The 14960-nt window shown below is 39.5% G+C and overlaps 1 protein-coding gene across 6 annotated transcripts in view; it reads left to right on the top strand.

Annotated features, from left to right (window-relative positions):
* The window catches only part of EEF1AKMT1 (EEF1A lysine methyltransferase 1), a 50150-nt gene that overhangs the window by 21035 nt on the left and 14155 nt on the right, over positions 1 to 14960 (top strand). For 5 of the 6 annotated variants that reach the window (XR_003309414.2, XR_002726066.3, XR_003309413.2 and 2 more), the window contains exon 3: positions 12675 to 12757. Coding sequence is in view for 2 of the 6 variants with exons in the window: in XM_023190659.2 (XP_023046427.1) it covers positions 12675 to 12757 (83 nt within the window). In the remaining 4 variants the exon portion in view is untranslated. Of the gene's footprint in view, positions 1 to 12168; positions 12247 to 12674; positions 12758 to 14960 lie in introns of all 6 variants that reach the window. The other variant, XR_003309415.2, reaches the window with a different exon arrangement.

Below are 14960 nucleotides of genomic sequence, written 5' to 3' on the forward strand. Positions count from 1 at the left end.
GACAACCAGAAATAAATTAATAAAATGATAGGAATAAGCCCTCGCATGTCAACAACCTTGAATGTTAAATGGATTACACTTTCCTCTTAGAAGATAAAGACTGCCTGAACAGATTTAAAGTAAAAAAACTTGATCCACCTATATGCTGCCTACAAGAAACTCATCTCACTTGTAAAGACATACAGACTGAAAGTAAAGGGATGGAAAAAAAGATACTCCATGCACAAGGAAACCAAAAAACCAAAAATAAGCAGGACTAGCTGTGCTTATATCAGATAAAGCAGATTTTAAGTCAAAAACAGTACAAAGAAACAAGGTTGTTATATATAAAGCGATCAGTTCACTAAACAATGATTCTAAACATATATGGACCCAACACTGGAGCACCTGATGTATGAAGCAGATCTTATTACATCTAAAAAGAGAGATAGACACGAATACAGTAATAGCTGGATACACCAACATTAGATAGATCATCTACATAGAAAATTAACAAAGAAACATTGTATTTAAACTGCACTTTAGACCAATGGACTTAAGAGACGTTTGCAGAACATAGCATCCAGCAGCTAAAGAATATGCATTCTTCTCATCATCACATGGAACATTCTCCAGTTCCATGTGGTTATGTTTGGACAGAAAACAAGTCTCAACTATTTTTGAAAAATTGAAATGTCAGATATCTTCTCAGTTCATAACGGAATAAAACTAGAAATCAATTACAGGAGAAACTTTGGAAACTAAAAATACAGAGAATTTAAATATGCTCCTGAATGATCATTAGGTCAGGGATGAAATTAAAGAGGAAGTCAAAAAATTTCTTGAAACAATGGAAAATCAAAGCACAACATATACCAAAATCTATGGAATACAGCAAAAATAGTGCTAAGAGTGAAGTTTATAGCAATAAAAGTCTACATATAGAAAGTAGGAAGAGTTCAAATAAATAATCTAACAGTGCACCTTAAGAAACTAGAAAAGCAAGAACAAACCAGTCCCAAAATGAGTAGAAGGAAAGAAATAATAAAGAGCAGACAGAACTAAACAAAATGCAGAATAAAAAAAAAAAAATCAATGGATCAATGAAAAATTGGCTTTTTGAAAACAGGCAAAACTAATAAACTACTAGCTAGGCTAACCAAGAAAAAAGACAATAGACAAAAATAAATCAGAAATAAAGGAGACATTACAACTGAAGTCCAGGACCAGATGACTTTACCGCTGAATTCTACCAAACTTAAAAAGAATAATCATACCAATTATCTTTAAATTATTCCAGAAGTTTGAAGTGGAGAGAATTCTCCCTAATTCATTCTATGAGGCTAGCATTATCCTGACACCAAAACCAGACAATAATGTAAGAAATAAAGAAAATTACAAGCCAGTATCCCAGATGAATATAGACACAAAAATCCTCAACAAAATATAGTAATAGAACCCAATAGTACATCAAAAAAATATTACACCATGATCAAGTGGGATTTATCCTGGAGATTCAAGGAAGATTCAACACCTGCAAATCAATAAACATAATACCTCACATCAACAGACTGAAGGAGAAATATTATATGATCATCTCAATAGCTGCAGAAAAAGCATTTTAAAAAATTCAACATCTTCGTGATAAAAACTCTCAACAAACTAGGCATAAAGGAACATACCTCATCATGGTAAAGGTTATATATGATAAACCCACGGTTAACATCATACTGAATGTGGAAAAGCTGAAAGCCTTTCCTCTAAGATCAGGAATAAGATAAGCATGCCCACTTCCACCACTGCTATTTAACATAGTACTAGAAGTCCTAACTAGGACAATCAGGCAAGAAAAAGAAAGAAAAAGCATCTAAATTGGAAAAGAGGAAATCAAATTGTCCCTCTTTATAGATGACATGATCTTACACTTAGAGAAACCTAAAGACTCTATGAAAAAACTTTTAGATCGTATAAATTCAGTAAAGTTGCAGCATACAAAATCAACATACAAAAATCAGTAGCATTTCCATACACCAGTAATGAACTAGCTGAAAAAGAAATCGAGAAGGCAATCCCATTTACAATACCTACAAAAAAAAGAACTACCTAGTAATAAATTTAACCAAGGAGGTGAAAGGTGTCTACAAGGAAGACTACAAAACTCTGAGAAAAGAAATTGAAGACACCAACAAATGGAAAGACATCCCATCCTCACAGATCAAAAGTATAATCACAGTTAAAATGATTATACCCAAAATAACGTATATATCCAGTACAATCCCTATCAATACTAATGTCATTTTTCACAGAAAAAAAAAAAAGTCCTGAAATTTCTATGGAACCAAAAAACAGCCTGAATGGCCAAAGCAATCCTGAGCAAATAGAACGAGGGTGGAGGCATCACACTACCTGAGTTCAACTGATGCTACAAGGCTATAGTAACCAAAACAGTATGGTATTGGTATTGCAACAGACACATAGACCAATGGAACAGAATAGAGAACTCAGAAATTAAACCACGTATCTATAGCCAACTGATTTTTGACAGAGCTGCCAAGACCATACATTGGGGAAAGGACACCTCTTCAATAAATGGTGCTAGAAATATTAGATACCCATATGCAGAAGAATGAAACAGGACCCCTATCGCTCACCATATGCAAAAGTCAACTCAAGATGGATTAGACTTAAGCATATGGCCTGAAACTATAAAACTTCTAGAAGAAAACATAGGGGACACACTTTAGAACATTGGTCTAGGCAAAGATTTTATGGCTAAGACCTCAAAAGCACAAGAAACCAAAATAGACAAATGGGACTCTATGAAATTTACATGCTTCTACACAGCAAAGAAAACAATCAGCAGAATGGAGAGGCAACACATTGAGATGTATAAAATATTTGAAAACTATTCATCTGACAAGGGACTCGTATCTAGAATATATAAGAAACACAACCAAAATTTCAAAACCAAATAATCCCATTAAAATGAGCAAAGGACCTGAATAGACATTTCTCAAAAGAAGACATACAAATGGCCAACTGGCATATGAGGAAAGACTCAACATTACTAATCGTTAGGGTAATGCAAATCAAAACCACAGTGAGATGTAATGTTACCCCAGAATGGCTATTATTAAAAAGATTTAAAATAACAGATACTGGTAAGGGTGTGGAGGAAAGCGAGCTCTTATACACTGTTGGTGGGAATGTAAATTAGTATAGCTACTATGGAAAACAGTGTGGTGATTTCTCAAAAAACCAAAACCAGAACTACCATATGACCTAGCAGTCTCACTACTGAATATTTATTCAAAGGAAAAGAAATTAGTGTATCAAAAAGGTACCTGCTCCTCTCATGTTTCTGCTCCTCATGTTTCTTGTTATTGTCTCCCAATAACAAGGATAGGAATCAACCTGTCCATCAACAAATTAATGGATAAAGAAAATGTGATATATATACACAATGGAATACTGTTTAGCCATAAAAAAATAGTGCAGTTATGTCATTTGCAGCAATGTGGATGGAACTGGAGGTCATTATGTTAAGTGAAATAAGCCAGGCACAGAAAAATATTGCATGTTCTTACATGTGGAGGCAAAAAATGTTGATGTCATGGAGATAGAGAATAGAATGATAGATACCAGAGGCTCAGAAGGTGGGGTAGGCGTGATGAAAAGAGATGGGTAAATGAGTACAAACATACAGTTAAATAGAAGGAATAAGATCTGATGTTCTATAGCAGAGTAGGGTGACTGCAGTTAACAGCAGTGTATTGTGTATTGCAATATAGCTAGCAGAGAGGACTTGAAATGTTCCCAACACATGATAAATACTCAAGGTGATAGATACCGTAAATACCCTGACTTGATCATTACACATTCTGTGCATGTAACAAAATATCACATGTACACCATAAATATGTACAAATAGGAAAGAAGACATTGGAAAAGTAACATAAATCCAGGGGGCTCAATATTCAGCAAATAAGATTCCAGAAAAACAGAACAAAAAAATGAAGAGGGAAGGAAAGCTTTAAAGAATATTAGAAATTTCCCAGAACTGAAGACCCTCATTAAGACACATGATTATCATGATTATGAAAATTCTGGATACAGATGACAAGAACATCCTAGAACCTTCTAGAATAAAAACACATCTCCTACAAAGTCTTCAGACTATGAGTTACATTGCGCTTCTCAATAGCTTTATTAGAAACTTTTAAAAATAGAGCGATGCCTTCAATATTTTGAGTGAAAATTTTGTTCGCCCTAGAATCCCTCTCCCTCTCCCTCTCTGTTTTTTGAAATGGAGTCTCACTATGTTGCCCAGGCTAGTCTCAAACTCCTGGGCTCAAGCAAACTCAGCTTCCTGAGTAGCTGGGATTATACACATACTACCACATGCAACTATAGCCTAGAATTCTATACCCAGCTACACTATTACTTGTGTGAAGATAAAATCAAAATATTTTAGATATGTGAAGTCTCATTTACATTTCCCTCTTGTGTACTTCTCAAGAGCTGCAGGAGGGTTTGCTGCAAGTGAGAAGAAAGAAGACTTGAGCTCCAAGGAATAGGAAATCTGATGGATATAGTAGGAGAGGGAATTCCCAGGATGATGGTGACACAGAATGTCCCAGTGTAACAGTTGTGCTGCAAGTCTGGAGAGCAGCCAATCTAGGTTGTAGTAGGAGGATGGCGTGTTCCAGGACAGAGATCTTCAGGGGAAAAAATAAAGGTGATAGGATATCCAATATGTAGAAAATTGTATTGAAAGGTCAATAGAGGATATTAGAAGAATTAGGGATGAATACAAACTAACCAAGCAAATGAAACAGTCATGTATTTACTTACTCTAAGAAAAACAAAAAGGAATTCTACTGAAAAGAAATGCTATTATAGTATACCACTTGGCTCAATAATGAACACTGACACTTAATGCTAACTAATCAAAACTTTAAAACTACATTGGGGCTGGGCACGGTGGCTCACGCCTGTAATTCCACCACTTTAGGAGGCCTAGCGGGGTAGATCTCCTGAGGTCAGGAGTTTGAGACCCTCCTGGCCAACATGGCAAATCCCATGTCTACTCAAAATACAAAAATTAACCAGGTATGTGGGTGTGTGCCTGTAGTCCCAGCTACTTCGGAGGCTGAGGTGGGAGGATCACTTGAGCCTGGGAAGCAGAGGTTGCAGTGAGCCAAGATTGTGACACTTCATTCCAGCCTGGGCGACAGAATGAGACTCTGGCTCAAAAAATAAATAAATAAATAAATACCATATTGGGAGGGTGAAGGAAAGGCAAATGATGTGTATGAGAGGGCAAAATCCTCATCTATCATAATAAATACATAGTGTATATATGATGGATTATCAAGGAATAGCATTTAAAACATAGTATTTAGAGATGTGGGGATAGATGATCAGAGAAAGAGCCAAGAGTTGAAAATGGTTGTTTTTGTGGAGTGAGGCTCAATGGCAGGGGGTCATGGGATACAAGACTATTGTTTTTCTTTATAAGCCTAGTAGTGCTTTTGACTTTTAAAGCCACATTCATGTAACATATTAAGAGCAGGATTCTTCTTAGTTGGACAGGCAGAAAGACGCTTCTGGAAGGAACATCATGATGACTGCCCAAGGGGAGTCCCAAGTCCAGTTCAAGCTTATATTGGTTCATGATGTTGGTACTGGAAAAACTACATTTTTTAAATGTCAGTTGGTGAATTTGAGACGTACGTAGCTACCTTGGGTATTGAGGTTCATTGGCTTGTGTTGCACACCAACAGAGTGCCCATTCTTTGTATGGAATACGGTTGGCCAGAAGAAATTTGGTGGAGTGAGAGATGGCTATTACATCCTAGCCCAGCATGCCATTATAATGTTTGATGTGACATTGAGAGTAACTTACAAGAATGTGCCGAGATCCTCTGGTGGCTCACGCCTGTAATCCCGGCACTTTGGGAGGCCGAGGTGGGCGGAACACCTGAGGTCAGGAGTTTAAGACCAGCCTGACCAACATGGTGAAACCCCGTCTCTACAAAAAATACAAAACTTAGCTAGGCGTGGTGGTATGTGCCTGTAATCCCACCTCCCAAGGTGGGATTTCATTATCATGATTATGAATATCATTATATTCATAATATTTGATAAATATTGGGAGGCTGAGGCAGAAGAATCTCTTGAACCCGGGAGGTGGAAGTTGCAATGAGCTGAGATCGTGCCGTTGCACTCCAGCCTGGGTGACAGAGAGACACTCCATCTCAAAAAAAAAAAAAAAAAAAGGAATGTGCCTGACTGGCACAGAGATCTGGTATGAGTATGTGAAAACATCCCCATTGTGTTGACAGCAACTGAGTGGGTATAAAGGACAGGAAAGTGAAGGCAAAATCTGTTCTCTTCCACCAAAAGAAGAATCTTCAGTACTATGACATTTCTGCCAAAAGTTACTACAACTTTGAAAAGCTCTTCCTCTGGCTTGCTAGGAAGTTCACTGGAGACCCTAACTTGGAGTTTGTTGCCATACCTGCCCTTGCCCCATCAGAGGCTGTCATGGACTGAGCATCAGTGCAATATGAGCACGATTTAGATAGAGGTTGTTCAGAGATCATCATCTCCCTGATGAGGATTATAACCTGTGAGAATGAAGCTGGAGCCCAGCATCAGAAGTCTAGTTTTATTTGTCGTGTAATATCAGTGGTACAACATGTGTGCCCATTTATTATCTAGATAAGTGGAACGTGTGCTTCATCTGTGAGATGCTGGAGATGAATGGGCTTCAAAGTGAATGTCACAGTTTTAAAAATACCTAAATTGTTTGGACTTGCATATTTAGCTGTTTTGGAATGCAGTTGATTCCTTCTTGAGTTTCAAATACAAGACTGCTACAGTCACATCACAGTGCTCAGTGGTGAAATCTTGTTTGTTACTGTCATTCTTATTCCTTTTCATTTAGAATCAGAATAAGGTTGTATTTCAAATATCTTTAAAAAAGGAGTGGGACTCTTTATCTTTATGGAATGGTATGAGGAGAGCCAAAATCTGTCATTGTGCCCTGATGGTGTTGGAGTGAGGAAGAAGGGCAGTTCAGTAGTCACCCAGCAGACAACTCTTACCACTTATATATAGTGCATGATAGCACATACTGTCTGCCACCTCCCAAATCAAGTGAACCCAAAATCCTTCCATTTTCTGTATGCTAGGGGCTTTCTTCCAGCTGTCCTTTGCAGAGGTAGGGGTCAGAGCTAGGCATTTTTCCAGTAGATAAGAATGGATAGACATGGCCAGGCGCAGTGGCTCACGCCTCTAATCCCAGCACTTTGGGAAGCTGAGGCGGGTGGATCACGAGGTCAGGAGTTTGAGACCAGCCTGACCAACATGGTGAAACCCTGTCTCTACTAAAAATACAAAAAATAGCTGGGCATGGTGGCATGGACCTGTAATCCCAGCTACTTGGGAGGCTGAGGCAGGAGAATCACTTGAACCCGGGAAGTGGAGGTTGCAGTGAGCTGACATTGTGCCATTGCACTTCAGCCTGGATAACAAGAGCGAGACTCCATCTAAAAAAAAAAAAAAGAATGGATAGACAAATGTAGGTATGAATTAATACATATACCCACATATATATGTACATTTTGTCTTTGGAAATATTTTAAACCTGGACTTATGAATAAATATTTAGTAAATAGCATGCAGACATCCAGATGGGAAATATTTGAAGCAATTCTCTTTTTCATTATGTTCAGTAAATATTTATTGGTTTAAAGATGTGTTATTAATGTTTTCATTCATACCACTTGCCACTTTGAATTGTACCTTGTTTTAATTGTTATAGTCATTTTGAATGCCATCTTGTTTTATTTTTATTTTTTTTCAAGACAGAGTCTCGCTCTGTCACCCAGGCTGGAGTGCAGTGGCACAGTCTCAGCTCACTGCAACCTCCGCCTCCTGGGTTCACACAGTTCTCTGTCTCACCTACCCAAGTAGCTGGGATTACAGGCACCCACCACCAAGCCCAGCCAATTTTTGTATTTTTAGTAGAGATAGGGTTTCGCCATCTTGACCAGGCTGGTCTTGAACTCCTGACCTCGTGATCCACCCACCTCAGCTTCCCAAAGTGCTGAGATTACAGGTGTAAGCCACTGTGCCTGGCCCACCACCTTGTTTTGAGTGTTTTAGAACCATTCCATATTAGTAAGACCATCCAGATAAACCTTTTAAAAGTCCAATAATAAACAAGCAGAGAACCAAATCATGAGTGAACTCCCATTCACAGTTGCTAGAAAGAGAAGAAAATACCTAGAAATATAACTTCCAAGGGATGTGAAGGACCTCTTCAAGGAGAGCTACAAACCACTGCTCAAGAAAATAAGAGAGGACATAAACAAATGGAAAAAAATTCCATGCCTTTGGGTAGGAAGAATCAATATTGTGAAAATGGCCATACTGCCCAAAGTAATTTATAGATTCAATGCTATTTTCATCAAGCTACCATTGACTTTCTTTGCAGAATTAGAAAAACTTACTTTAAATTTCATATGGAAAGAAAAAAGAACCCGTATAGCCAAGACAATCCTAAGCAAAAGAACAAAGCTGGAGGCATCACACTACCTGACTTCAAACTATACTACAAGGCTACAGTAACCAAAACAGCATGGCACTGGTGCCGAAACAGATATATAGACCGATGGAACAGAACAGAGATCTCAGAAATAATACCACACATCTACAACCATCTGATCTTTGACAAACCTGACAAAAACAAGCAACGGGGAAAGGATTCCCTGTTTAATAAATGGTGCTGGGAAAACTGGCTAGCTATATGCAGAAAAGAGAAACTGGGCCCCTTCATTATACCTTATACAAAAATTAACTGAAGATGGATTAAAGACTTAAATGTAAAACCCCAAATCATAAAAACCCTAGAAAACCTAGACCATACCATTCAGGACATAGGCATGGGCAAAGATTTCATGACTAAAACACCAAAAGCAATTGCAACAAAAGCCAAAATTGATAAATGGGATCTAATTAAAATGAACAAGCTTCTTCACAGCAAAAGAAACTATCATCAGAGTGAACAGGCAGCCTACAGAATGGGAGAAAATTTTTGCAATCTACTCATCTGACAAAGGTCTAATGTCCAGAATCTATAAGGAACATAAACAAATTTACAAGAAAAAAACCAGCCCCATCAAAAAGTGGGTGAAGGATATGAACAGACACTTCTCAAAAGAAAAGAAGACATTTATGTGACCAATAAACATATGAACAAAAGCTCAATATCACTGGTCATTAGAGAAATGCAAATCAAAACCACAATGAGATACCATCTCACTCCAGTTAGAATGGTGATTATTAAAAAGTGAGGAAACAACGGATGCTGGCACGGCCGTGGAGAAATAGGAATGCTTTTACACTGTTGGTGGGATTGTAAATTAGTTCAACCATTGTAGAAAACAGTGTGGCGATTCCTCAAGGCTCTAGAACCAGAAATATGATTTGACTCATTACTGGGTATATACCCAAAGGATTATAAGTCATTCTGCTATAAAGACACATGCACACGTGTTTATTGCAGCACTGTCTACAGCAGCAAAGACTTGGAACCAACCCAAATGCCCATCAGTGATAGACTGGATAAAGAATATGTGGCACATATACACCATGGAATACTATGCAGCCATGAAAAAGGATGAGTTCCTGTCCTTTGCAGGGACATGGAGGAAACTAGAAGCCATAATTCTCAGCAAGCTAACACAGGGATAGAAAACCAAACACCACTTGTTCTCACTCATAAGTGGGAACTGAACAATGAGAATACATGGCATGGACAAAGGGATGGGAACACCACACACCGGGGCCTGTCAGGGGTAGGGGTCAAGGGAAGGGAGAGCATTAGGACAAATAACTAATGCATGTGGGGCTTAAAACCTACATGACGGGTTGATTGGTGCCCCAAACCACCATGGCATGTGTATACCTATGCAACAAACCTGCACGTTCTGCACATGTATCCCAGAACGTAGTAAAATAAAAATACAAAAAACAAACAAACAAAAACACAACATCAAGTGTAGTATAACAATAAATAAAACACTGCCCTTGCTCTCAAGCAAACTATTCTAAGACAAAAGTGATGATTGGAGCAAAATGGGGAGCAAAATGCAAGGACACCTCCCCAGACTTGAGGTGGAGGGGAAGTCAAGGAAACCCACTCAGAGAAGGTGACAGGTGTGAACTGAGTCCTGATGTATCCTAGATTTGGAAAAAAAATTCAATCCTTATAATCCATACACAAAATTAAAGTCAAGGTGGATTAAAGAGCTAAACATAAAAATAATAAAAGTATTAGGCCAGGCACATTGACTCATGCTTGTAATCCCAGCACTTGGGGAGGCCGAGGCAGTCAGATCACTTGAGATCTGGAGTTTGAGACCAGCCTGGTTAACATGGTGAAACCTCATCTCTACTAAAAATACAAAAATTAGCTGGGTGTGGTGGTGCACACCTGTAATCCCAGCTACTTAGGAGGCTGAGGCAGGAGAATTGCTTGAATCCGGGAGATGGAGGTGGCAGTGAGCTGAGAGATTGCATCACTGCACTCCAGCCTGGAGACACAGCAAGACTCCATCTCAAAAAAAAAAAAAAAGTAATTACAATGTTAAAAAACAACAAAGAAACAAAGGATGCTATTGACAGAAATTTCAGTAAATTTCTGGAAGAAAGAAAGAAAGAAAGTGGTTGTAAGATGGTCTGTGGAAGAGCAGAGAAAACTACCAGCCTCTCTGGGAACTGGAGCAAAGATGAGAGTCTGTCTTCCAGAGAAGAAGTAGAGACTCTGGGTTCCAAACTCAGAGCCTGTGAACGTAAGTGGTAAAAGTGGCTCATGGGCCCATTTCTGCGTGATTAATTAAAGGATGGCCTGCTGACATCTTTGGGCCAGTTGCTTTCTTCCCCTTCTGATCATATCCAGAAGGCATACATAGCATCGGAGGTACCCACCTCCAGGCTGAATCCCTGAGGATTTTTCACTAAACAAACTGGAGAATCTGCTTTGGGATGCCCTAATTTGGGTAGGAAACCCAGAAAGAGACACAGAATAGAATCTAAGATAACTCCAGAGCTCCACCATAGCATAGAAAGAAGGAAAAAGCTCCATTCAGGAAGGAAGTACATAAAAGTCCTCCATACTCTGAGTAAAGCTCTCCTTATTTAAGCAGATCTCAGTTTTGTTAAGATATAATTCACATACCATAAATTCACCTTTTAAAAGCATAGAAGTCAATGGTTTTGTTGTTTGTTTTTGAGATGGAGTCTCACTCTGTCTCACAGGCTGGAATGCAATGGTGCAATCTTGGCTTACTGCAAGTAATCCGCCTCCCGGGTTCAAGTGATTCTCCTGCCCCAGTCTCTCGAGTAGCTGGGATTACAGGAACGTGCCGCCATGCCCAGCTAATATTTTGTATTTTTAGTAGAAGCAGGGTTTCACCATGTTGACTAGGCTGGCTCGAATTCCTGGTCTCAGGTGATCCACCTGCCTTGGCCTCCCAAAGTGCTGGGATTACAGGTGTGAGCCACCACACCTGGCAAGTCAATGGTTTTTAGTAAATTCACAGGTAGGTCCAACTATCACCACAGTCAATTTTGGAACATTTTCATTGCCTCTAAAAGAAACCCTATGTCCTTCAGCTGTCACCTCCTAATTCCCCAATCCTCCCAACACCTGGCAACCACTAATCCACTTTCTGTCTCCGTAGACTTGCTACTTTGGACATTTCATATAAATGGAATCACAGTATGTGGCCTTTTGTGTCTGATTTATTTCATTCAGTATAATGTTTCCAAGGCTCATCCATGTATCGTATATCAGTACCCTGTTCCTTTTTATGGCCAAGTAGTATTTCAATGTATGGATGTACCACATTTTTTCTGTCTGTCCATCAGCTGATGGGCATTTGAGTTGTTTCCACACAGGGCAGATTTTTAAAGCAGAGAACCCCCAGTTGGCATGCCCCATGCAACTAGCTGCCCCCAGCCTGCCATTCAGGGAAGAGAGAGGCCTGTTGGAGAAACAGGTTTGTATGATTGCAGAGGAAAACCATGCTACTTCTTCCATTAAACTCCTGTTTAATTTATAACTATGAATAGATAATTAAAGATCACTAAAAATTTTTTTAAATCATCAATCAGCATGAAACAGAAGGAGCAAGATGAAAAAACAAACTTGCCCCCAAAGGAAAAACAAGTAATTCAGGAAACATGCATAAGGTAAGATGAGGCTGTGGGCAAGGAGCACAGTCTGGATTTTGCTGATTGTATTCTCTGGTGTTAGTGAAGTCATTCTTCCATCCTCTGGGTTTGTAATTCTTTTCATTGCTAGTTGAACCTAGAAGCTTAATTAGATTCAAGTTCTATTTTTTTTTTTTTTGGCAAAACTCATACGAAGGTAGGGGTATGTTCTATCAGGAAAAACACTGGTTGTCTCCTTTTGTGGTGTTAATAGCCATTGATACTCAATGCCCGGATTCCATTCATTCATTAAGGGCTTGTATTAATTTAAAGTGATTTCAAAGAAAAATTAATTTTCGAAAGAAAAAAATTTTAAAAATATCTGTCCACTGGTATAGTAGATATAAATTGAAAGAACAAAGCTTATGCCAGTTCTAAAATGTTATCAACCCGTTTCTCTGTTACAGCAGTTGAGCCAGTTTTGGTATAGTCAGGAAACTGCTCTGCGACTTGCACAGGAGGCAATTGCAGCTGTAGGAGAAGATGGCAGGTGAGATTCAAATTTTGTTTCTCTTTTTGGCTTCTAATCTAATGGAATATTTTGAATGTCCTTCCTGGATGATAGATGGTTTGTAAGAAGTCTGAACTATAATCTGCAAATATTGTAGATCATGGTTTGCAGCACATGACAGATTAAGACCTGCTTCAACACTGAGTTTAGAGACCCACTCAGAAACCTATTCATTGTGGAATGTCTTATCTCTTTTCCTTTTAACATTTTCTAACCTGTTTCTTATCCGTATAGAGTTCAGTTCAAAAGAGGAAATCTTAATGTTTGACCATTTTGAAGTTTTAAGAATATAGGTTTTCTTTTTCGTTAATTTGGTCTGTATGTATGTATTTATTTATTTATTATTTATCTTGAGATGGAGTCTTGCTCTGACAACCAGGCTGGAGTGCAGTGGTGCGTTCTCGGCTCACTGCAACCTCAGCCTCCAAGCAGCTGGGACTACAGGCGCCCGCCACCACGCCCAGCTAATTTTTGTATTTTTAGTAGAGACGGGGTTTCACCATATTGACCAGGCTGGTCTCGAACTCCTGACCTTGTGATCCACTTGCCTCGGCCTTCCAAAGTGCTGAGATTACAGGCATGAGCCTCCACGCCCAGCCTGGTGTTTACATTTATTAGAACTTTGCATGCATATAGAGAGTCAAATGGTGACTGGGCGTGGTGGCTCATGCCTGAAATCCTAGCACTTTGGGAGGCTGAGGCGGGCGGATCACCTGAGGTTGGGAGTTTGAGACCAGACTGGCCAACATGGTGAAACCCCGTTTCTACGAAATGCAAAATTCGCTGGGGGTGGTGGTGCATCCTGTAATCCCAGCTACTCAGGAGACTGAGGCAGGAAAATTGCTTGAACCTGGGAGGCAGAGGTTGCAGTGTGCCAAGATCACCACCGCACTCTAGCCTGAGAGACAGAGTGAGACTGTCTCAAAAAAAAAAAAAAGTCAAATGGTTCTAAAAGGCTTAATGTATTCTATATCCATATCCCTTATTAACCCCGAACTCTCTGTCTAAATATCCTGTCAGTAAGTTCAAACATATTTCAACTTCTTTAAAAAAAACCTATTTCCAGGGCTCTGCTACCTGTCCCAGTCTGCATGGTCTCACACTGGTTTTGCTCCACCTCTTTTCTTGGTGTCTCCCTTCATCATCACGCTGGAGTCCTTATACCTGTGTTTCGTTCTAGATTCCCCGTTTCCCCATCCTAAGTTTACAGCCCTGTCATGGTGGCGCACTTCCTCCCATAGCTGCTACAGAAAAGGCACGTAGGAGGGGAGTTTTTAGAACCTTTCATGTCTGAAAATGCTTTTTTCCTACCCTTCCTCTTGATCGTGATGGTTTTGTTGGACAGCACATTCCAGGTTTTGAAGGCGTTGCTCCATTGTCTCCAAACTTCCATACACGCTGTTGAGAAATCCAGTAGCATTCTGATTTCTTATAGGAAACTTGCTTTTTTCTATCCATGCCCACAGCAAGCTTAGGATTTTCTCTTAATCCCCAGTATTCAATGTGCCTCACTGTGGAGTTTTTATCTGTTGTCCTGGGTACTGGAGCGCCTTTCACCGTCAACACACATGTCCTTCCGTTTAAGAAATTATCTTACGGCCGGGCGCGGTGGCTCAAGCCTGTAATCGCAGCACTTTGGGAGGCCGAGACGGGCGGATCACAAGGTCAGGAGATCGAGACCATCCTGGCTAATACGGTGAAACCCCGTCTCTACTAAAGAATACAAAAAACTAGCCGGGCAAGGAGGCGGACGCCTGTAGTCCCAGCTACTTGGGAGGCGGAGGCAGGAGAATGGCGTAAACCTGGGAGGTGGAGCTTGCAGTGAGCTGAGATCGCGCCACCGCACTCCAGCCTGGGCGACAGAGCCAGACTCTGTCTCAAAAAAAAAAGAAATTATCTTACATTATTTCTTTGATTTCTTTCTCCACTTTTTTTCTGTTCCTCTTTTTGGAACTTCTTTGAATACTGGACCTGATCTTCTAATTTTCTTCTTTTTCTATTTATTGTCTCTTTACTTTTGGGAGAATTCCTCAACTTTATCTTCTAAACTTTCTACTGAGTTTACCATACCTGCTACCATGCTTGGAATTGTCTGCAGCTCTTTTTTTCTGGTCTTTGAGTATTTCTTAATTATTGTGTCTTCTTGTTCATCCTTCTGAGGATATTACAGAATTTTTTAAAG

This window comes from Piliocolobus tephrosceles, chromosome X (assembly GCF_002776525.5).
Source record: "Piliocolobus tephrosceles isolate RC106 chromosome X, ASM277652v3, whole genome shotgun sequence".
In the NCBI taxonomy this organism is placed as follows: Eukaryota; Metazoa; Chordata; class Mammalia; order Primates; family Cercopithecidae; genus Piliocolobus; species Piliocolobus tephrosceles.